Source organism: Notamacropus eugenii, chromosome 3 (genome assembly GCF_028372415.1).
Source record: "Notamacropus eugenii isolate mMacEug1 chromosome 3, mMacEug1.pri_v2, whole genome shotgun sequence".
NCBI classification, from domain to species: domain Eukaryota; kingdom Metazoa; phylum Chordata; class Mammalia; order Diprotodontia; family Macropodidae; genus Notamacropus; species Notamacropus eugenii.
Genome location: NC_092874.1, coordinates 96,280,486 through 96,303,259, shown reverse-complemented (window position 1 = coordinate 96,303,259; position 22,774 = coordinate 96,280,486). Strand labels below are relative to the sequence as shown.

At 38.9% G+C, this 22,774-nt stretch overlaps 1 protein-coding gene and 1 pseudogene across 11 annotated transcripts; both read left to right on the top strand.

The window, feature by feature from the left end:
• The first annotated feature begins 2,687 nt into the window (after positions 1 to 2,687).
• On the top strand, positions 2,688 to 21,679 carry LOC140533026 (GTPase IMAP family member 2-like). Of its 11 annotated transcripts, none has more exons than XR_011976770.1 (7): positions 2,688 to 2,814; positions 3,517 to 3,794; positions 5,291 to 5,469; positions 7,535 to 7,592; positions 14,992 to 15,719; positions 16,685 to 16,883; positions 20,670 to 21,679. XR_011976770.1 is itself a non-coding variant. In XM_072652302.1 (7 exons), the coding sequence occupies exons 4-6, from the start codon at positions 7,535 to 7,537 to the stop codon at positions 16,617 to 16,619; spliced, it is 804 nt and encodes a 267-aa protein (XP_072508403.1). In that variant the 5' UTR covers positions 2,688 to 2,814; positions 3,517 to 3,794; positions 5,291 to 5,469; the 3' UTR covers positions 16,620 to 16,648; positions 20,670 to 21,679. The 11 variants fall into 11 exon arrangements, 10 of the variants coding, with proteins under 10 accessions (XP_072508403.1, XP_072508396.1, XP_072508393.1 ...); XM_072652302.1 differs by lacking the exon at positions 16,685 to 16,883 and adding an exon at positions 16,602 to 16,648; XM_072652295.1 differs by lacking the exon at positions 20,670 to 21,679 and having other exon boundaries at positions 5,291 to 5,361; positions 16,685 to 17,727.
• LOC140531836 (GTPase IMAP family member 6 pseudogene) lies at positions 20,377 to 21,670 on the top strand (annotated as a pseudogene).
• Positions 21,680 to 22,774: the final 1,095 nt, after the last annotated feature.

The following is a 22,774-nucleotide window of genomic DNA, read 5'->3' as shown; positions in this document are numbered from 1 at the left end:
GGCTTCAGGTGGTGAGTCCCCTGAGAATTCCCAGGCTTAGAACTTTTCTGTTTCCAGTGATAACAAGAGATTGGAAGATAGTGGAGCAAGAGTCTTGATCCACTTTGAAATTAACCAATTGCCAAAAGGAAACATGTAAAATCTTTTCCTATCTTCCCATCTCTTATCTAGCTTCATGCAGATCTTGAACTCGTGCTTGGATGGTCCTGCTTTTGATTTCCTGTGGATTTAGTTTCTCCTATAGCAGCCCTTGAGGTTCCTCACACTATCACAGTGAAAAAGGGTATTGTAGACTCCACTGTATATAAGCCTCTATGTTTATACATGTTGAAACTTATCCCTCCCTCATTAATGAAGCCTTCATAGTATTTAAGGGTCCAGAGATATTAAACAATTGCTCCTTTTCACACAGATAACATGTAGCAGGACTGAGGTGCAAATCTAGGTCCTCTGGTTCTAAATGCAGTGTCTTTCCTACTTCCAAAGCTTACTTTGGTTCAAGTGTATGTAAAGACCACTGGGGATGGCATGAAGGCTGAAGAATTTTGAGATGCAGAAGGAAAAGACAGTTGGAAGGAGGCAATATATTTGAAGTCCCACAAATTAGAGGCTGTGGCATTGCCTAGTTGGAGCTAGAAGTCAATAGGACAGAAAGAGTCCTTGATAGCTTCCCCCTCGGGATGGTTCAGGTGATAATTTGTGTTCCTACCTGGATCATTTTCCCAACATTTGCCTCAGACAGAAATCAATAACAGGGAATAGAGTAGAGGCATAAAGAGTTGAGCATTTACCCTGTTACCTACTGAATGAGAAGGGGAAAAGGAGAGGAAAAGTGGAATTTTCCCAAGGTTATAGCGAAAGTAGGAAAGATTCTCAATTCAATTTCTCAAAGACATTAAAAATGAATTTAACCACTCACTGTGTTTCTATTTCTATGGTCTTTCTTCTTAGGAATTAGAAAGTATTAGAAAAAAAGGAGGAGCCAGGTCTCACAGGAAATCAGTAAGAACCCTACTATATAAGTACCCAGAAAGCAGGAAGATACTATGTAGGTGGTCAGGGCAAAAGGTAAAGACTACGACCAAGAGTAATTAGAGAAGGATTCATAGAGGAGTACAGACTTGAGCTCTGTAAAAAGGTAGGATTTTTAATAGAAGGAAGGGTGTTCTACGATCAGGGCACCACCTAAGAAAAGGTATAGTGTTGGCAATGAATATGGCAGTTCCCAGGGTTAAGTAAGGAGATAGATTTGACTGAAATGGAGAATGCATGTTAAGAAACAGTAGGAAATAAGACTAGATGGAGGTATGTAAAAGTCTTGAAAGTCAGAGTGGAAGGGGTTAGACACTTCCTTCTTTTCTTCGGTACTGTCCAGGTCTCAAGAACTGTGTGGATGTGCATTTTCTCTGTTTTCTCTTCCTATTCTCCTTTCAACCTCTAGGGGGCAGGGCAGCACTACTAACAGTACAAATGCTGCCCTAAAGTTACAATTCTCAAGAAAGCAGTGATTCTGGATTTATTGGATTTATTGAGAACTGGTTGAGATTTAGCGAGAGAAGAGACTTCAGTCGCTATATAATCCAACACTTTCATTTTACAGGTAAGGAAAATGAGGTTCACAGAGGTCAAATGACTTGCCCAAGGTAACTCAGGTATTTTGTGTTTGAGGTGCTCAGAGAGAAGCCCAGGCTTTTCCCCTGCAGCTCTGGGGGACTGAGGCCTCTTTGTCAAGTGAGCTGATGGCCCCTAGGCCTGCCTCAAATTTCTCCCCACTCCAGTCAAACATCCAAATTCAGTCACAAAGTGATTTTCCCAAAGCACAATTCTGATAATGCCACCTCTCCCCTACAAAATCCATCCTAATCTTCCCCCTCCCACCTTTCCAGTTTTCTTCCACCTTTCATCCCTCCCCCATGTACTCTGTGATCCAAGGGCACTGGTCTCCTAAGGTACACATATTTAAAGTCACAAAAATTTAACACTTGAGCTCATGCCACAATACAGAAGCCAAATTAAAAATTAATTTTCTTCCTGTTCAACAGTTTGCCTTTGTTACTTACATTCTTTTTCATTCCATGAATTATGAAATTAATTAGAAAGTGTGCTATTCTTGGCTTGCCTTGGCTCCGTTCATGTTAACTTGTTCTGCATGTCAAAATTTCCACAAATATCTCCAGTTGTCCCTGTCTTTTACACATCAGGAAACAGATCCAATAAAATTAAATGACTTCCCCCAAATAATTGACAAAGCCAGGATTAGAATTGAAGACTCCTTCAGAGTCTTGTAATTTTGTGCAGTACAGTATATCCTCTAAAATTTGGAAAGGGGCTTTGAGAGTCAATGGTCTAGAATCAGTCTTCTATTCATAATAACTTGGGACAGTTCAAAATCTCATGGTAGGGGCTATTGCTCCCTCTTCCCCACCTCCATATTCCCTCTCCTTCCCATTTCTACTAGTCCAACTACTTGCTCTACTTTATAACTTTAGAGTCTAAGGACTGTTCCTTTTCCCTTTGACACCAACCCCAGCCACCAGACTTTCCCTGGTTTTTCTTCCCTGCAACTAGAGTGAGAATTCCTACTCCCTCATTCCCCTAATGCCTAACACACCAGGCAACAGAGAAGTGGCCGCAGGAGGGGAGTGTTTATGTCTGTGTTCCCTACTTCCATGAAGGTCCTGGCTCCTCCCTCAGCCTGGATCACTCCTGGCACAGAGTAGCTTTCGTTTTCTCTCCAGTCACAAGATTTCTTTTTTTATGACAGAATATGAAGCAATGGTCCCTGAGAGAGGAAAAAGAAGGCTGCTCATGCAGGTGAGACAGGCAGAGAACAGCGGGCCTTTCTCCTAATCCCCCCCCCCCCCCAAGAACCTCTTCCTTCTGGCAGATTCCATGGTAATTGCATTGGGAGGAAAGTGGGTGCCTGGCAGTAAGTAGAATTATCCAGCCTTCTCAGAAGAGTAGGAGAAGCAGGGTAGGATAAGGTTGAAAGTGGAGAACCTGAGAGTGTCTGGAACCAAATGGACTCCATTGATCTATTGTCTGTCAATATTGATGCAAAGAATTAACAATATTTTCAGAAAGAACTACAGATCAGGGCAGTTGTATAGAGATTGGGAAGATGGCTGCCTATTTTGTCAGGGACTTTGAGAAGGATAAAACATCTCTCCCTGTGCATGCATAGGATATCTAACCCTCAAATGGGTCAGTCTTTTATTCTAAAGACAAAGCTTGAGATCAAATCTTTCCCAAAGAGAGAACCTGGGGTGTTAGTTCACTTAGTGCAGTGTTGATGGCTATTTGAGACTTCTGGAGAGCAGTTTCTGCTTCTGGGGAAAGCTAGAGATTAGGCATTTAGTTTTCAAATGAGAATGTGCATGTGTGCATGCGTGCATGTATGTGTACCTGCATGCATGCATATGTGTATGTAGAATTTGTTTTTCTGAGAATAAGAAAGGGGAAGACCCTGTAAGCTGCAAGTATTTAAATACAAACTTCTCTGATTTTTTTTTACAGCTCTTTCTGGAGATTTTAGGAGTCTGAGGTATAGTAGGTGGGAAGGAATCTAAAGGATTACTGAGAAAGCCCTCTACCTGGTATCCCCTTTGGCCACCATTCTGACCAGTTCACCAGATCACCTGTGACCAGGAGCTGAAGACTTGTGTTTTTCGACAGACAAGTTATATTCTGGGCTCAGTATGTAACTCCATGGCTAGGCATTGACCGTGCTGCCAGCTTCCAGCACTGCATAGGATTATGGAAATGTGGGGGATGGAGAGATAGAGGAGGAGAAGGTGAAGGTCTTCTGTTTTAACTTTGAATCTTAGGGGAACCTTATAGAGCACATCCCAAAGAAAGAAGAGCATTCACCTGCTGGTTATGGGCCTTAAGGTCTAACAGACAGAGTAATAGGGCATTGCAACATTTGAAGAAAAGTAGCAAGTAAAATGTAAAAGTTGTTTTGTTTGGAAATACATTGTAATTCTTTATCCTACCTCTGCCAAGATTCTCTCTAACCCTATGCAAATTATTTAGCCATTTCTACTTCCCTTTTCAACATGAAAATGGGAAAAACTGGCCTCGGAGTCAGCAGGACCTTTGTTCAAATCCTCAGACAATTACTAGCTCTGAGACCCTGGGCAAGTCATTTAACCACAATTGCCTCGAACTAAAAAAAAAAAAAAAAAAAAAGGAAAACTCATAGTTCCCTTCACTACACACCTCACAAAAGAAATAAAGCAGAGAAGTTGTCTAGCCCACCCATTTCTTGGTCATCGCGTACTGAGGCTGGGACATCTCCAGAGGGAAATAGGGCACTTTCCCCAAGGTCCTTGGGTAATAGCCAATTTTTGAACTTTTCTTAGACAATGGAGAGAAGAGGATTGGAGGGAGCAAAAGTAGCCCAAAAGGCTCCAAGGAAAGGCTGCTGGCTTATGCAGCTGCACAGTCTGCTCATAAAAGCTGTTTCCTGTAGTCCTGGCTATATTCACTTCCATCTCTAGCCAGAGAGGAGCAGAATTAGCTTCCCTGTTTGTGTATTCCCACCCCTAAAAATTGTTCCCAACACATCCTTCTATCTTACCTAAAGCCTTCCTGTTGCTGTGTGTTTCCCTCTCCATCTTATTATGATTGACTGTGTGACCTTGGGCAACTCATTTCTCTTCAGTGAAGAGGCTCAAGTTGCTTCTCAGCATACTGACAGGACTGGACTAGAAGATCTCAAAGCTCTTCCAGCTGTAACATTTGTGATCCTAATATTCAGGAGGTTATTTAAGGAGGATTTAAATACAACCAAAAGAAACATTCTATCCTAGTGGAATGAGATCAAGTTTTGGGCCCTGGAGCATCTATGTAACAATTACAGGAAGGAGCCCCTTGGCCCATCCTTGACTAACTGCAAAACCACAGCATGAAACTCTCCTTGGTGGTTAGGGTCACTTGCATGTTTATGTCTATGAGAAGAAGGAAATTGTAGGACTCGCTGTTTTGAAATTTGGTGGTTTGGAGTCACACATTTTATTTATGTTATATGAAGATGGATCTATGGTACAGAGTTTCTCCTCCTTTGGAGAAATTCTCTATTGGGTATTGCATTTTACTTACTGTGCTAATTTTGTTTTAGAATCAACACAGATGGTTTTAAGTTCTGCATTGAAAACTCTAGTTCCTGACCTTAATTTCTGCTTTCTTTCTTATTTTATACATTTTCTTTTGCTTTTGAATCATCCTGGGTGTTTTTGCTCATATTCTATGATCTCTTGGTAATCTATAGGATTTTGTCATTTGTCAGACAATATCACAGAATCAGAATCACAGAATTTGTGAATTGCTGGGGACCTCTGGGGCCAAGGAGTCTGACTGGTACGTAAGAGGAATCTTTGCTCTAGGATAGCTTGACAAGTGGTCTTCCATCCTCTGCTGGAAGATCTCCAAAGAAAGCCGTCGCTCTCTCCCTGCTCCTGCTCCCAAGTGAGTGCATTCCACTCCTGGATAGCTCTCATTGTTAGGAACTTATCCTGACATCAAACCTCAATTTGCCTCTTTGCAATTGCTTTTAGATCTTCACTCTGGGGCTAAACATAATCAAACACATCCCTGTTACAGCAGCCTTGAAATACTTGAATATAGCTATGCTATCTGTTGAAGAAAAAATATTAATGCTAGTACTGGATTAATACTAGTATTGGTACAGCAAAAAGACCTGTTGACATCCTCTTCTTGATATTCTTTTTCTGAGTTTTTGTGACACTGCTTTCTCCTGGTTCCCTCTTTCCCCTCTTGTCTGACTGCTTTCTTTCAACCTCCTATGCAAGATTTTTATGTAATCATGCCTGTTAGCTATGGATAACCCCTATGGCTCTGTTCTTGGCCCTCTTCTCTTTATACACTATTTTGTTGGTGATCTTTCTGCATCTGTAACTTCAATGATGATCTCTATGTAGATGATTTTCAAATCTACTTGTGCAGTCTTTACTTGCATACTGACTTTTAGTCTCATATCTCCAACGACTTATAGGACATCTTGAACTGAATGTTCCATTGACATCTTAAATTTAACATGTTTATAACTGCACCATTTCTCCTTCTAGATCCTCTCCCTTCATAACTTTACCTTATTGTCAAGGGTATCCTCTCACTCTCTCAGGCTCACAACCTTGGTATCATCTTTGACTCTTCATTCTTCCTCAAACTCTGTATAGAATCTGTTGCCAAGTTCTGTCAATTTATCTTGAAACTGTCTCTCATATATATCCCTTCTCACCTCTGACACTTCTGTCATCCTGGTTTAGATCATGGAGTATTGTAGCAACCTTTTGGTTGGTCTCCTTGCCTCTAGTCTCTCCCTTACTCCAGTTCATCCTACACCTAAATGTCAAATTGATCATCTTAAAGTCCAAATCTTACCATGTTGCTCCCCTTTTCAAAAAACTCCAGTGGCTTCCTATTTCTTTCAGAATCAAATAAAAAAATCCTCTGCTTTGTGTTCAAAGACGTACATAACATGGCACCTTCCTATCTTTTCAGTCTTCTTATACTTTATTTCCCTCCATGTACTTTGCTATCTATTGACACTGGTATTTTTGCTGTACCTAACACATGACACTCTCTTTTCTGACTGAACATTTTCAATGGCTGTCATCCATGCCTGGAAACATCTCTTTCCTCATCTCAGCCTCCTGGCTTCCCTGGCTTTCCTCAAACCTAAGCTAAAATCCCATGCTCTATAAGAAGCTTTCCCCAGTCTTCCAAAATTGTAGTGCCTTCCCTCTGTGAATATTTCCAATCATGTGTATATCTTGTTTGTACATAATTATTTGCATGATCCCCCTGCTCTTGAGAGTAGAGGCTGTTATAAAAAATTTTTTGACCCCTATTTGTATCTTGAGAGTTTAGCACAGGGACCAGCCCATAGTAGGGCTTAATAAATGCAAAGTCAACTTGACAAGAGTTAAGAGTTGTTATTATTCTCAATTTATTTCCTTAAGAAATGCTTTTTTGTCTTCTACCTAACACCCTACTTTGCAGTGGTTTGCCCTAGAAATATGGAAAGGGTTTTAGAGAGAAATATTATTTCCCAGTATTTCCAGGGAAATTAAAAAAGAAGTTTTAAAAATGTTTCTACAAATTCCTTCTGAGCCTCCTCTTTTCCAGACTAAACATCTCCATTTCCTTCAACTTCATGTACTCAAATGCTTTACCTCCTCTGAACACTCTCAGGCTTATCAATATCCTTCTTAAATGCTGGCACCTAGAACAATGCAATATTAAAATGTTTTGAACATGTGTATCTATCTATCTATCTATATACATATATATGTATTAGAAATGATCAGTTGCTTCATGTTGAACTAAAATGATGCCAAATCTTTGATATTATAATACACCAAAATGTTCCATATTGACTAAAAGTTTTATATTTTGGGGATGAGAGAACTGGGATCCTTTGATCAAAAAAGTCTGTGTATTGCTGTGTCACTTTTATTGCTTGAGAGACTAGTTTGATGAAATTTTCTAAATCCTGAATTTTCCCCAGATGCTTCAGGAAGCTACAGACATGGATCATCAAGAAAGAGTCCAAGACCAACAAGTAGGTAAGGAAAGGATTATTGGAGAAGGATTCTTTTTTCTCACATCATAAATTATCTCTGTAATAGTGGTCTTGTGGTACTTGTACTTTTTGGGGAATAATGTTCTTTTTAGTGACTTCCTAAACACCAAAAAAACTGCTAAAAGGTGACAGTAGATAAATGTGTCACCACAGTCCAGTGGAAAGCATGTTAAATTGGAAGGCATGGGATCTGAGTTTGAATGTGACCACCTGAGTAATCTGAGTAAATTACCTGAGTAATTTTCCTCAGGGCCTCAGTTTCTTTGACTGCAAAATTGGGGTCTTAGAATTTCCCAGGCCATCACCCATGCTTTGACAATTTTCTTCTCCATTCTCTACTGTGACCCTTTAGTTAGCTCAATACCCAATGCTTACTATTTAATCCTTTGTTCCTGCTTGCCATAACCCAGCTTTAGATTACTCCCACAGTCTCTTTCCTTTGCTTCTCCTTCTATCCATTGAATGGAGTGGGTGGAAGTCATGGAACTCTGCTGACTGGAACCACTAAAAATTCATGTTTTGTCTTCCCCTACTGGGCCCACCCTGAAAGGATACAATCTTTTATTTTCCTCCTATTCACTTCCTGTCCCACTCTCCCCAGAGAAGCTGTTTCAAAGGTTCCCTTCTCTCCCACCTCACTCACCTCACTCTCTCACTTGAGGACTTTACCTCCTATTTTTCTGAGACAATGGAGGTCATTTCCTGGGAGCTCTCTTTTTTCTACTTCTTCACATCTCACAACCCTTGACTTGTCTCCTATTAGCTATTCTTTCCCCCAGTTGCTGATGATGAAGGGGCCCTTTCACTAAAGCCAACTCCCTTTGTATGTACCTTTCATCCCATCCCCTTCCATCTCCTCTAGCAGATTACATTGACTATCACCTCCCTTGATCTCTGTGAAATCCAGTCTCTCCTTACCAGTTTCTTCCTTCCTACCCATAAACATGTATGTCTCTCACATACTTAGTATGAGTTTATTAGACCTACCCTTCCCTTCAAGCTAACAACAGCAATCTCTTGTCCTTTTCTCAGACAAACTCCTGGACAAATCTGCCTACACTCTCTGCCTTTGCTTCCTCTTCTCTCACTTTCTCTTAAAATGCTGACATCTTATGTCTTACCTCATTGCTGAAAGGAAGCCTCCTTCCCAGGCAGGGCTGTTGTGATAAAAAGATACAGCGATCCTTGTAAAACATTCTATAAAACTTATAGAGTGACAGAAATGCTAACTTACTGTTATTATCATCACTGTTCTTATTATTATGATCCCATTAACAAGGTTACCTGTTGACATCCTTTTCTTGTTTTACATGAGTTTGGTATATGCCCACATCCATGTGTCTTCTCTCCTGGGTTAGAATATAAACTCATCTGGGACTGTTTCAGTTTTGTCTTTGTCAGCCCTGGCACTGAGCACAGCGTATAGCAGAGAGTGGGTACTTAATAAATGATTATCAGTCTATTGTTGGGTCTAGATGGCTTAAAATCCCTTCCAGTTCTGGATATATGATGCTAGTGTCTTATGTTGCAAATGGGTTGAGCTAATTTCATACTAATTGAGAGACTTCTGCTTCACAGAGAAGACTGAGACTGTCCAATTGAAGCTGTCTTATCTCTATTTGCCAAACTCACTATTATCAGCCACTCTTTCCTCCACTCCTCTGGTCTCAGGCAATACAGTCTATTTACTCCTCACTAATTTTCTCTACCTGATCTCTTGATAGCATTTTCCCCCTACCTCTAAGACTTTGCTTCAATAATTACCCTTTCTTTTTCATCCTTCCTCAGTTTCTCCTCTACCTGCTCCTTTTCTTCTGCCTACAAACATGCATAGTCCTTCTACTTTATTTATTTATTTTTTACAGTGTATACACACATTTATTACATTTAAGGTTTGTGAAGTGTTTTCCTTACAAAAACCCTATGAGATAGATGTTGCAGACTACATTTATCCCCATTTTACACATGAAGGAACTGAGGCTTTAAATACCTTGCTCATGGTCACATGAGTATTGAATATATGATGTTAGGTTCAACCCTAGTCTATTTTGACTCCAGGTCCAATACTCTATCCACATTACCCTCTTGTCTCTTACTATATCCCCTTGTCTGGAGTGACCATGTCAGTATCTGACTGCAGTGGTTGGAGGAAGTTCCTTATTGCTCTCCAAAATCTGGGTCACAGACCAAGTTTGGTCTCAGGGGTGACCCTTAAATACCACTTTAAAAAACAAGCTTTGCTCCTAAGCTCCTAGACCCAAATATGACTTTGGTATGACTCATGTCTACATTTCACAAACATGAGCAAAAGGGCTTTTAGTTCCTTTATAAGCATTCAGGGTCATCAATATATATCAGGGAAAGGAAAGCCTTTATTCTGAGATGCACACATACACACAGCAGACAAAAAAGTTTTAGAGAATAGGAAGAAAGATAGAGAAAACACATCAAACTCTCACATAATCTATAAGCTACCCTCGGAAGGGAAATGATCTTGTGAATATTAATGAGGCAAATTTTGACCTGGGTGAAACCTCTTTCTTCCACAGGGTTCTACACAATCCCTTCCGTAATTATTGTGCCACCCTCTATTTTGTACATTCCCCTAGATTATTGAGTCCCAACATTTTTTTCATTCAAGTCCCATTCCCATCTTTTTTTAAAGACTATATACACAGATGGTAGTACAGTGGATAGAACTCTGGGTCAGGAGTCAGTGTGACCTGAGTTCAAATCTAGCCTCAGACACTTACTGTCTGTGTGATCCTGGGCAAGTCACTTAACCTCTCTTTGCCTCAGGTTCCTCAATTGTAAAATAAAATTCCTACTTTGCAGGCTTATTGTGAGGATCAAATATGGTAATATTTGTAAAGTCCTTAGCACAGTGCTATATAGCACAGGTGCCATGTAAATGCTTGTTCACTTTCATTCCTTTCCCCTTTCAAAAAGAACAAAAAAGTGTGTTGTGAATACTCAGGGGAACTGAATGTACTACAGTATTAATTACAATTATTTACTGCTTAAGGCACTGCTACAAAATCTTTAGCATGAGCTCCTTGGACCATCATGGTGAACCCTCAACAGATTAGATAACCACAAAATGCAAAACATTGCCTTATGCAAAACACTTTACAGCTTCTGGGCAGACAACTCAATTCCCAAACAACCTGTACTATTCAAATAACTCACCATCACAGGGCAGAGGAGCAAAGAACATGCATTCTTCTCTATCATGTTGAAACTTTAGTCCATGAACTCACTCTTTATGTGGCATGGGTAAGAATATGGAGCTCCTTTGTACTTCTTCCTGGTTTTTCCAGAACTGGATTGGCTTTTGTCACCTTTTAGACAATGAAAGTCTATTCTCAGGAATTCTTCTCTTTGGCCAGCAAAAAAGCTGTGGGTGAACACATGTGGTAATCCTGTAATTGTGCCGTATGCTAGTTCCCCATGGAAGCTGTTGATGTTTACTGAGGGAGGGGAAAAGGAGAAATCAATAGATCAATAAGCACTTCTTAATTTCATCCTCCTTACTGTGATCTAGAAGAAGTATGATTTGGCATGGGCCATCATAGTAAGAGTATCCTCTTGGACCAAGAAGTACCCGTCAATCAAATCTTCTTGATGTCAGTACCTGACATGGAAACTTATACCTTTTATTCTGTAAATAATTTATTCTTAATTTTGACCATATCAATGATCATTTTCACACTCTATAAAGAGAGGTATGGACAATCAAAACTTGAAAGTTCAGGTTCACTTTTTTATAAGTTCATTAAATTAACCACTGATAAGTTAATCAATATTGATCAATTCATCTCTACCCTTCCCTTATTTCTCTTCTTGCATCTTACTCCTTCCAAGTAAATTTCAAATTCCTCTCCCTGGAATAGGAGATTCTCCAAAATATTGCACCATCCCAGATTTCTAGCCTTATTTCTTTTTTACTCTCTTTCATGTACTCTATGGTTTGGCCAAATTGGACTACCTTCTTTCTCCTGAATGTGCAGTATACTTTTCAAGCCCCCAGTCTTTCTTTGCATGGTTACCCGAGTCTGCAATGCCTTACCTTCCTCTTCGGATGCTAAATTCCTACCTATCTTTTAACACTAGCTCCTGTTAAATTTCAGCTCCTCTAATGAAGTGTTCTTTGATTCCTTCCTGTTAGCAAAATGGACTTACCATGTATTATTATATATTATAATTATCCTGATTTCTTATATTTTTAGTAAACTGTAAGATCCATGAAGGAATGGAGATTAAACTTTACATTTCCTATAGCACCAAGTAAAGTGGTTCTGAAGAAGTTTTTCCCCACTTTTTTATTATAATATTTTACTTTTCCACCAATTACATGTTATAATTTTTGTAACATTAAAAAAATTTTGAGTTCCAAATTCTATCCTCCCCTCAATCCCTCCCTTCCCAGAAATGGCAACAATCCAATATCAGTTATACATAAGTAATCATGAAAATCCACAACAGTCATTTTATACAAGAAGACTTGAATAAAAAAAGAAAAAAAGGCAAGGAAGAAAGTTAAAAATAACATGTTTTGATCTGTATTGAGACAGTATCATTCTTTCTCTGGACATGGATAGCATGCTTCCTCATGATTACTATGGCCATTTATTATAATGTAATGTGTATTTAATCTAGTCCACTGATTTAACACTCTATTTCTTAGCCAATATCAGATGGTTTTGTTAATTATCACTTTATAATACAGCTTGAGATCTCGTATGACTAGACTACCTTCCTTCACATTTTTTTCATTGATTCCTTTGATATCCTTGACCTTTTGTTATTTTTTTTCCCTAGCCCTATAAAATAGTTTTTTTGGTGCTTTGATTGATAGGGCACTGAAAAAGTAGATTAATTTAGGTAGAACTGCCATCTTTATTACATTGGATTGACTTACCCACAGGCAGTTGATATTTTTCCACTTGTTTAGATCTGACTTTATCTGTATGAAAAATGTTTTTAACTTTGTTCATGTGGTTCCTGGGTTTGACTTGTCTTGTCTTATTAGACTCAGAAGTATTTGATATTGTCTACAGTTATTTTAAATGAAATTTCTCTATCTCTTGCTGCTGGACTTTGTTGTCAAATATAGAAATGCTGAATATTCATTTGGGTTTATTTACATCCTGCAGCTTTTCTAAGGTTGTTATTTATTTCAATACTGTTGTTTACCAGGAAGACATTTGAGGCACAGACACACACACATACACACACACACACACTCACACTCACACACACACACACAGAGCAAAGGTATGGGGCTGGAGCAGAACATATTACACTTCAAATGAAGAAAAAAAAGGAGGTGGTAGCAATCATGGTCTCAGACAAAGCAAAAACAAAAAGAAGTCTAATTAAAAGAGATAAGGAAGGAAAATATATCATGCTGAAAGACACCATAGACAATGAAGTAATATCAATACTAAACATAGATGCACCAAATGGTATAGCATAGAAATTTTTGAAGGAAAAACTTAATGTTACAGAGGAAAATAGAAAATAAAACTATACTAGTGGGGACCTCAACTTTCCCCTCTCAAAAATAGATAAACCTAACCAAAAACTAAACAAGAAGTTAAGGAGGTGAACAAAATTCTGGAAAATTTAGATTTAACTGATTTGAGAAAATTGAATGGGAATAGAAAGGAATACACATGTTTCTCAGCAGAATATGGGATCTTCTCAAAAAGTGACTATGTACTAGGACACAAAAACCTCACATCCAAACTCAGAAAAACAGAAAGAGTAAATACATCTTTTTCACATCACAAGGCAATAAAAATTACATTCAATAATGGTTAGATAAATGGTTAGATAAAACTTAATTGGAAACTAAATCTAATTCTAAAAAATAAGTGGGTCAAAGGATAAATCATAGACACAATTGATAATTTATTAAAGAGAATGGCAACAATGAGACAATATACCAACATTTATGGGATGCAGCCAAAGCAGTATTTAGGGCAAAATTTATATCTCTAATTGCTTATATCAATAAAGTTGAGAAAGTAAAGGTAAATGAAGTGGGCATGCAGCTTAAAAACCTGCAAAAGAACAAATTAAAAACTCTCAATTAAACACCAAATTGGAAAACTTGAAAATTAAAGGAAAGATGAATAAAACTGAAGGTAAGAATACCATTGAACTAGTGAATAAAACTAGAAGCTGATTTAATGAAAAAAATCCCACAATAAACTAGATAAATCATTGCCTTAATTTGAGTCTAAAAAGGAAAGAAGAAAACTTAAGTTCCAGTACTGAAAATGAAGGGGGTGAATTCACCTCCCATGAAGAGGAAGTTAGAACAATTGTCAGAAGCTATTTTGCCCAATTATGCCAATAAATTTGACAATCAAAATGAAATTGATGAATATCTACAAAAATGTATATTATTCAGATTAATAGAATAAGAAATAGAAAAAGAAATTAAACAAGCCCTCAGTGAATTTCCTAAGAAAAAACCCCCATGGCCACAGTGATTCACATGTGAAATCTATCAAACATTTAAAGAACAATTAATCCCAATACTGTACAAACTATTTGGGGAAATAGGTAAAGGAATCCTATCAAATTTCTTTTATGACACAAATGTGGTGCTGATAATTAAGCCAGGAGGTGCCAAAACAAAGAAAATTATAGACCAGTATCCCTAATTAATATTGAAGAAATGTTTTTTTAATTGAATTGTAAGGGTAAACAATAGAGATAGTGGCTTTACCTTGTCTTCTGCTTAGCCATTAAGTAAGCATTTATTAAGTACCTACTATATGCCAGGCATTGTCCTAAGTTCTGGGGGTTCAAAGAGATGCCAACGACAATGCTTGCCTTAAAGGAGTTCACAGAGTAATGAAGGAGATAACAAATATGCACAAACAACCTATATACAGAACAACTAGAAAATTATTTTAAAAGGGAAGGCACTCAAATTAAGAGTGGTTGAGAAAGTCTTCCTGTAAAAGGTGGAATTTTTTTGGGACTTGAAAGAAGTCAGGAAAGGCAGGAGGGAAGAGATAAGGAGGGAGAGCATTCCAGACACTGGGGAGAATCAGAGAAAATGTCCAGAGTCAAGAAATGTAATGTCTTGTTCAAGGAACATCAAGGAGACAATGTCACTGGATCACAGAGTACATGGAGAAGTGATAGATGGTATAAGAAGACTGGGATGGTAGGGGGCAGATTATGAATGGCTTTGAATTCCAAATGGATGACCTGGACATGTAGTGGACCACTTGATGAATGACTGTTGAATGGTATTGAACTATAAGGAAATAATATACACTCCCTTGTTATTCTGAGGATCCTGTTCTTTGTGATGGTCAGAGGGAATGGGTATCAAAAGAGCACTTTTTCCCCAACAGAGTCAGCTAAGAAGAGACAGCAGCAGCAGATGGAGCCAGAAGTGGCCTCTGGATCCTCAGAATTAAGGATTCTCCTCCTGGGGAAACATGGTGCAGGGAAAAGTGCAACAGGCAACAGCATCCTGGGGAAGCAAGTGTTTGAGTCCAAATATAGTGAAGAACCTCTGACGAAAACTTGCAAGAAAGAAAGTGGAACTGTGGGAAAGAGGGAAGTTGTGGTCATTGATACCCCTGATCTTTTCTCTACAAGGATCTGTGCTAGAGAAAGGGAAGAAGAGATCAGGCAATGTACCACCCTCTGCTCCTCAGGTCCCCACATCCTACTCCTTGTGACATCCCTGGGTTTTAACACAGTGGAAGATGTAGAGATGGTGAAGGGTACTCAGGAGATGTTTGGAGTTGAAGCTATGAGCCACATGATATTTCTTTTCACGAGGAAAGAAGAACTAAAGGATCACTTACTTCTAGAGTACATTAAAGAAACTGACAATGAGTATCTCAAGATGCTGATTCTGGACTGTGGGGTCCAGTACTGTGCTTTCAACAACAAAGCAGGTGTGGCAGAACAGTCTACTCAGGTTAAGAATCTCTTTCAACAGATTGATTCATTAATGCAGAAGAATGGCCAATCATATGCACATTTTAATGCAAGTATAGGAATGAAAGAAAATATTGTAGATTCTAAAGCAGCTATGTTGCCAAGACTACCAAGTGCCCAAGAATCCCAGGTAAGAGCCTGAATCTAAGCATTACATTGATCAACATCATCTGTTACATTTTTATGATGCTTTTGATTTCAAAAAGGAGTAATGAAATTGTGCATTTCCTTTAGCATGGAGCTAGAGCACATGTGCCATGGCAAGGGGCCACAGCACATGCTCGGATCCAATGGAAGTACTGCATCTGTAACATAATCTTTTTGGAATCCGTTCATCTAATAAGCTTTTGTTAAGCTTCTATGTAGCTGATACTCTGCTAGGTTCTAGAAATACAATGACAAAAATGAAAAAAGTCTCTGCCCACAAGGAACTCACAGTTTACTGGTAGAAAAAATCAAACACACATTTGGAAATAAAAAATACATACAATTAAGTAAAAAGTAATTTCACTGGGGGAAGGTACTAATGACTTGTGGGATCAAGAAGAGCCCTGTGTAGGAGATGGCAGTCTGGGTCAGAAGGTGGTAAAATCTAATGTAGGCTAGCCAGGATACATCAGGAGCTGTGGTTATCCTGGAACTATGACTGATTAGCTCTGTGACCACGGGCAAGGCTCTCTCTAGGGCTCAGTTTTCTCCTATGTAAAATGAGAGAGTTGGAATGGATTTAGGTAGTGTTGGCAATAGCATTAGTAGATGGGTCTAACAACTTACTGTCTTTCTGTTCAGGCCCTGTTCGGTTTTCTTGAGGGTCCCAAGGTTCCTGCAGGTCAAGTGCCTATTATTTCATCTCTGATGCAAAATATTTGGGACTACTTTCTGCTCTTTAGGAAGCACAACTCTTTGCCTTTAAAGAATGTTTGTTAATTTTTATTTCTGTTCTTGGAGAGAAGATGAATTTGGTGATTCACAAAGATTCTTCCTCACTCTCCCTCTCTTATTTTTTTCGGAGTCTGGTGAATATAGTTGAGACTTATCAAAAGGAAGACAATGCATCTGGTAAGACCATGACTTAATTTCTTTTTTATCCCTTAGAGTCTGATATATCCATGTCTACATAGCTCAAGACAAGAGAGATTTGGTTAGGAAGACAGAAGGAGGGCATTTCTGTCAAAGAAAACAGCATGAGAGCATGAACAAAAGCATGGAAGTGAGGAACATGTGATGGACGAGAACTGGAAATAGCTACAAGGAGATCTATCTATGGGATGAGCTGTAGTTCCTTTTGCTTCAGGTACATCCCCTCAAGTCAAGTCAAGTAAAATTAAGTCAAGTCAAATCCACAAACATGCTCTATATTTTCTATTATAAATCCTTCAGGGAACAAATAAATGCTTTAATTTCTTTGTCCATGACAAATTAAACCATAGACAACGAAGAAAATCAACTTTGCTCTCATTTTTAATGACAACGAACTCAGATTAGTTCCCTAGATCTCCTGACTCTTATTATTCCCATACTGACTCCTGTTCTTGATCAGGAGAAACTTGATTCATCTGAACTCCTAGACAGTATTGAAATTTAATGCACTAGACCCAGCCCAATATCAACCATCTTGGGATAGAAAACTCCCAGAATGTGTCCATTATCTGTCACAACATTCTATCTGTCTAACTCACCAGTGTTATTACACCCCATCACTCAAGTATGGAGACAATAGGCTGCCTGATGCCTAATGCTTGGCAAGTGTCTCCCCAAATGCTCAATTGAAAGGTTTCCCTATGCCAATCAAGAGAAAAAAAAACATTAGGTATGTCTACCTGAAAGATGCCCTGATCTAGTTTTTAACTTTTAGAAATATCAGCTGAGTTCTGAAAAGCTTCAGCTTTGGCTTTCCTTTCAAATAAATGGCTGTACTAGAACTACTAAGCTAATTCCCTCATTTTACAGGTGAGAAAAATAAGGACCAGGGAGATTACTTAATCTCTCTGTAATTTGTTGTGAGTCACACAGATAGTAAGGGATAAAGTGAAGATTTGCTCTTAGGTCCTGAGATGCCATATTCTAGAGTCTTTGTACCCTGTCATACTGTGTCTAATAATAGATTCTCAATAAAATGACTAGTTGAATCATTGTGATCTCTCTGAGTCCCTTTGCCAATTATTTCTCTAAGTTCTTCCATTTCTCTCACATCCAGTTTCTTTTCCCTCTTCCTCATCTCTTTTGTCCATTGGTTAGATTTTCTGACTCTGGGAGAAGGGTGAGAAGAAAGAGGCAGAAGGGTTTTAAAGAGGTCCCGACTCCAGAACCTTTGGTCAAGAGTCATTGACTAGACATAGTTTTAGACCCTAGATGTTCTTCAAGAACAGAATGAAGATTGTCTGCAACAGGGAGGTGAGCACTTTACCTTCAGGAAATCTGCTTTTGGACTGGATGGAAAAATTGCAGAGACTTTAGAGAAGGGAGATAAACCCCACAGGGAAGAAAGGATGATGAGAAAGAATGTATACTTCAAGGCAGGGGATCTTAATAACCTTTTAATGTCATGGACCTTTCTGGTAGTCTGATGGAGTCTATTGACTATTTCACATAATTTTCTTTTAATGTATATAATGAAATACATAGGAATTCCAAGGAAGCGGATTAGATTGAAAAATAGCTCTCAAAATATTTTTTAAAATTTTCATAGATTCTAGGTTAACAACTCCTCTTCTAGAGAGAAATGACCAGATCTTCATTTTTTTTCAGTATTTCTCAGTATCCCAGATGATATTTCTCACTTCCATGATTTAATTGAATGAAAGCGTTTTCCTTCTCTGGCTTCACTTTTCTCATCTTTCACATGTAAAAGCTGGATCTTATCTAACTCGAATAGTCCATATCTCACATGATTTTTTGGTCCACCAACATTGTATTACTGACCTCATTTTAGCTTGTGATCAGTCAAATTTTACCCATCTCAATCTCTGCTTTTTTTGTACACTTGCACCAGACTAGGGCTAATTCTTTCCTAGTGGCTCTTAATTCTCTTGGGTAACTTCCAGAAAAATTTAGTGTGCACTTATTACATGCACAATGCCATGGTGGTATTATGAGAGCACAAAGGAAATATAGAGCATGGTCCTAGGTCTGAGACACATATTGGGAAAGATAAAATACACACAGACAGAGAAAATAGTGTGCTGTCAAAGTGCATAAGAAGAGAAGAGAAAAGTTTCATAACAGGAAACAGATTGTAAGTGTCACACAGAGTTCATAGAAAGGAAGGATCACTATTGGTTTACTAGTTGGGGGAAACTTTATGGAAGGAGCTCATTTGAAATTATCATTAGGCCTTAAATGGTACGCAGGAATTGGACAGAGATGGGAAACTTTAGGAGGTAAATTCATTCAGGTTCAGGGGAGCCACAGGAGCAGGCATAGGTATCACATTTTCAGGGGAACCATTGGACGATTCCCAGATCAGGAAGGATGGAATTCCTGAAGTAGCTATGCTGGACTTAAATCTTTGAAGGACTTGACTTTGGACTTCATTTGATATACAAAAGAATCATGCTAATTTCTAGGGCAGAAGAATGGCTTGGTGAAAGCAGTGTTTGAGAAAGGAATATTTTTTCATAACCTTAGTTTGACTATGATACAGTAAGGATGGGAATCAGTAACAACAATGACAATCACAATGAAAATTTACATTCAAAAATGAAAAAATTTGATAATCACTGGTTGCCTTTAGGGTATTTTCAAAATGGTCTTTTAACGATTCTACAAAAGAAGTCAGTCTTGAGGAGACATGTAGTGGATGAAAAATAGGGCAAGCATGAGGAAAAACACAGAAGAATGCATGCACAGAAAATTATTCACTTCTAAGTCCTAAAGCTCAAATAAGTCAAATTTTCTTTGTCATTTACAGTGACAGTTTGCATTCATTATGATGACCTAAAGTGCATTATGAATCACTAATGAATTTCCTTTTGTTCAGTACATTTCCATGTGAAGTACTTCTTAGAATATTTTAGTTTTAGAGAACTGAGAATTCTTTGATGAGACACACACACACACACACACACACACACACCTATATAATCGTCATCATGTTGTCAAAGAAAAACATGAACATTATACTCTGTGTTTTGGGAACATGTCTGTAAGAAACAATTTCAATTAATTTAACAATCATCTAAATTCAAGCATTTCTAACTTACAGAAAGAAAAGTCCAAACTGCCATATTTCCTTCTCCCTCCCCAGTCCCCATCTCCTTTGACATCACTCTACCCCAAGAAAACTGAAGTAACAATTATAGGAATTTTGAATATGGGAAATGTCACAAAATGACAAAACACTCTTTTGTCATCAGTGTTGTGCCTCATCTAATGAACCAAGAGTGATGTAATCTTTTGCAATTACCCTGGAGAACCCTCCTTAATTCCTATTCCCAGGCTCTTAGCCTTTGACCTTGGCTGATATATTATACAAGGGAAATGTCTAGAAAGCATTTTGAAAACGGGAAAATATTATTCCTTAATATTTTCAATTGAACTAAACTGGAGTTTTAGAATCCATAAGGTCAACTAGGATGCCAGCTTACCCTGATATCATTGTCCCATCCATTCTCTCACAATAATATCATTAACAGATTATAAACAAACACCATCATGATGGTATCCAACACCATCACAGAGGGGTTAACTGATTCAAAATCTGCTGTAAAATTGTTTAGTCAGTTGTCTAAGAAGCCAATAATCCCTATGGAATTTCCTAACCATGTAATGCTGTGTCCCTGACTACAATGGGTCAGTCAGCCACTAAGGTTTTATGGTCAGGCACTGTACTAAACACTGTGAATATATAAAGAGGTGGAAGACATCCCACGCCTTCAAAAAGCTAATAATCCAATGACAAGTCACATTCAAGGTATAAGACAGAAAGGGGTAGGAAGAGATACCTTGACTTCCTAAGCAGAACAATGACAGTTCCTTGACTTTTGTTTTTCAAAATGAGTTGGCTAAGGGCAACAGGGGAAAGGGATGTTTACATCCTTCAAAATTCTGACCCTCTCATTTTCATGTTGGTGCTTTCCAGACCCAGAGTTGAGGCTCATCCTTGTAGGGAAGACAGGAAGTGGGAAGAGTGCAACTGGACATAGCATTCTTGGCAGGAAAGCCTTCATGTCTAAGCTCAGTTCCAGGCCAGTGACTGAGAGATGCCAAAGAGAGAGCAGAGAATGGCATGGAAAAAAACTTGTGGTCATTGACACCCCAGATACCTTTCCCTCCTAAGTCCAAGCAAACAAAGATCTGGAGATCTGTCGCTGTATGGCTCTCTCATCTCCAGGTCCTCATGCCCTACTCCTGGTGATCCAGTTGGGCCGTTACACCAACGAGGACAAGCAGACCCTCAGGCGCATCCAGGAGATATTTGGGGTGGGTATCCTGTCTCACACCATCCTTGTTTCCACCAGGAAAGAAGATTTAGGGAAAGAAACCCTGAAGGAATACTTAAAAGGAACAGAGAACAAAAGCTTGAAATGGCTGAATGTTGTGTGTGGAAAATTTCACTGTGGTTAGAACAACAAAACTGAAGGAGAGGGACAGGAGGCCCAACTAAAGGAACTGATGGAGATGATAGAAGGGGTTCTCTGGCAAAATGACTCATGCTGCTACTCGAATGAGGTGTATGACTATATCCAGAAAAATATTCAGCAATTAAGAGAGGAGCTGGGAGAAGAATCAATAGGCCAGGGACAGGATTCTGAGGAAGTTTTCTGTAAGGACAATATGGCATCAGAGGAGTCACATCAGACCTGCTCTGCTCTACAGCGTCTGATGATCATTCAGAAGAAATATGGGCAGCATCAAGAATCAGTGCTAAAGAAGGAGTCACCAACCCCTTGGTTAGATGGTCATTCATACTGGGACATTGTCTGTTCACGTTTCCCTTTCAGGGTCCTCTTTAGTTCCTTTTTCTCTCTTCTGCAAGCCACAAACTGGTTAACTGGACCCAGGCACATGATAGAGAGGGAGGAAGCCAGAGACAGGAGTCTTTCAGCTCCAACTGCCAATCCCAGCTCTACCACTGACTAGTTCTATGGCTTGAACAAGTCACTTCATCTGGTCCAGCTGATTCCTTTTGTAAATGAGAAAACAAGTCCAAAGAGGTGATCTCTGTGGTTCCTTCCAGCTCTGGTCTCTTATGATATCAAGTCATGGCAAACAATCTCTGGAAGACTGTGATCCTTATTGCTCTAACCTAGATGGGAAAAAATTACAATTAGTGTAGGTTCCTTTAAAGAGGTACCATGACAGTCCCTGGAACTCTTCTGTGTCATAGAGGGAATTCCTTAAAGATAAAGCATGCAGGTATTGGACTCTGAGTCCTTTCTAAATCTGAGATTCTGTTGTGTTCTAAGACCTGTGATTCTTCAACGTAGAAGCTGCTAGGTCTTGTGTGACCTTGGTGGTAGCTCTGTGAACCCCATTTTATAGATGGTGAAACTGAGGCTTGAATGCAAGACAGATCTCAAAAAGTCATAAGGTGAATCCAAGAAAGTATCTTTGTTAAGCCAGATCAGCTGACTCTTGTCAAAATTCTTTATTACATCTATTCCACCCTTTACCCTCCAACCCTGGGTATAGATGTACCATCTCTCTAAGAAGCAGGCAGCATTGGCATAGGAATGAACATACCCAGTATTTCAAGAATGCAGACAATACAACTCCCTTTATATTCTCTTTATGTCAAGAGAGAAAAGCAAGGAGAAAAGTGCCACACATGAGCAACTCCCTGAGGGATCTATCTTCTGGGACTATGCAACCTGAGGACTACAAACCTCATCATCCCTCAATCTCACTTCACCCCAATACTCTCTTCTATTCATAGAAATTAGGACTGGTTCTTCCCAAAATATATGATCTCCTTTATCATTATCTGCTCTTTTAATTATCCTAACTACATGTCTAGTCTGAGCCTAATGGGATCACAAAATTACAGAATCTTTGAGGTGAAAGGACCCTCAGAGGGATGGATAGATATCTCATCTACAATATCCCTAGCAAACAGTGATCTAATCTTCACTTGAGGACCTATAGCAATGGGGAGCTCACCTATCTATTAAAGCACCTTTCCCTTATAATTTGGGACATGTAAGAGAAATCCAAGCCACACTAGCAGAAGCTTTCAACTTCTAC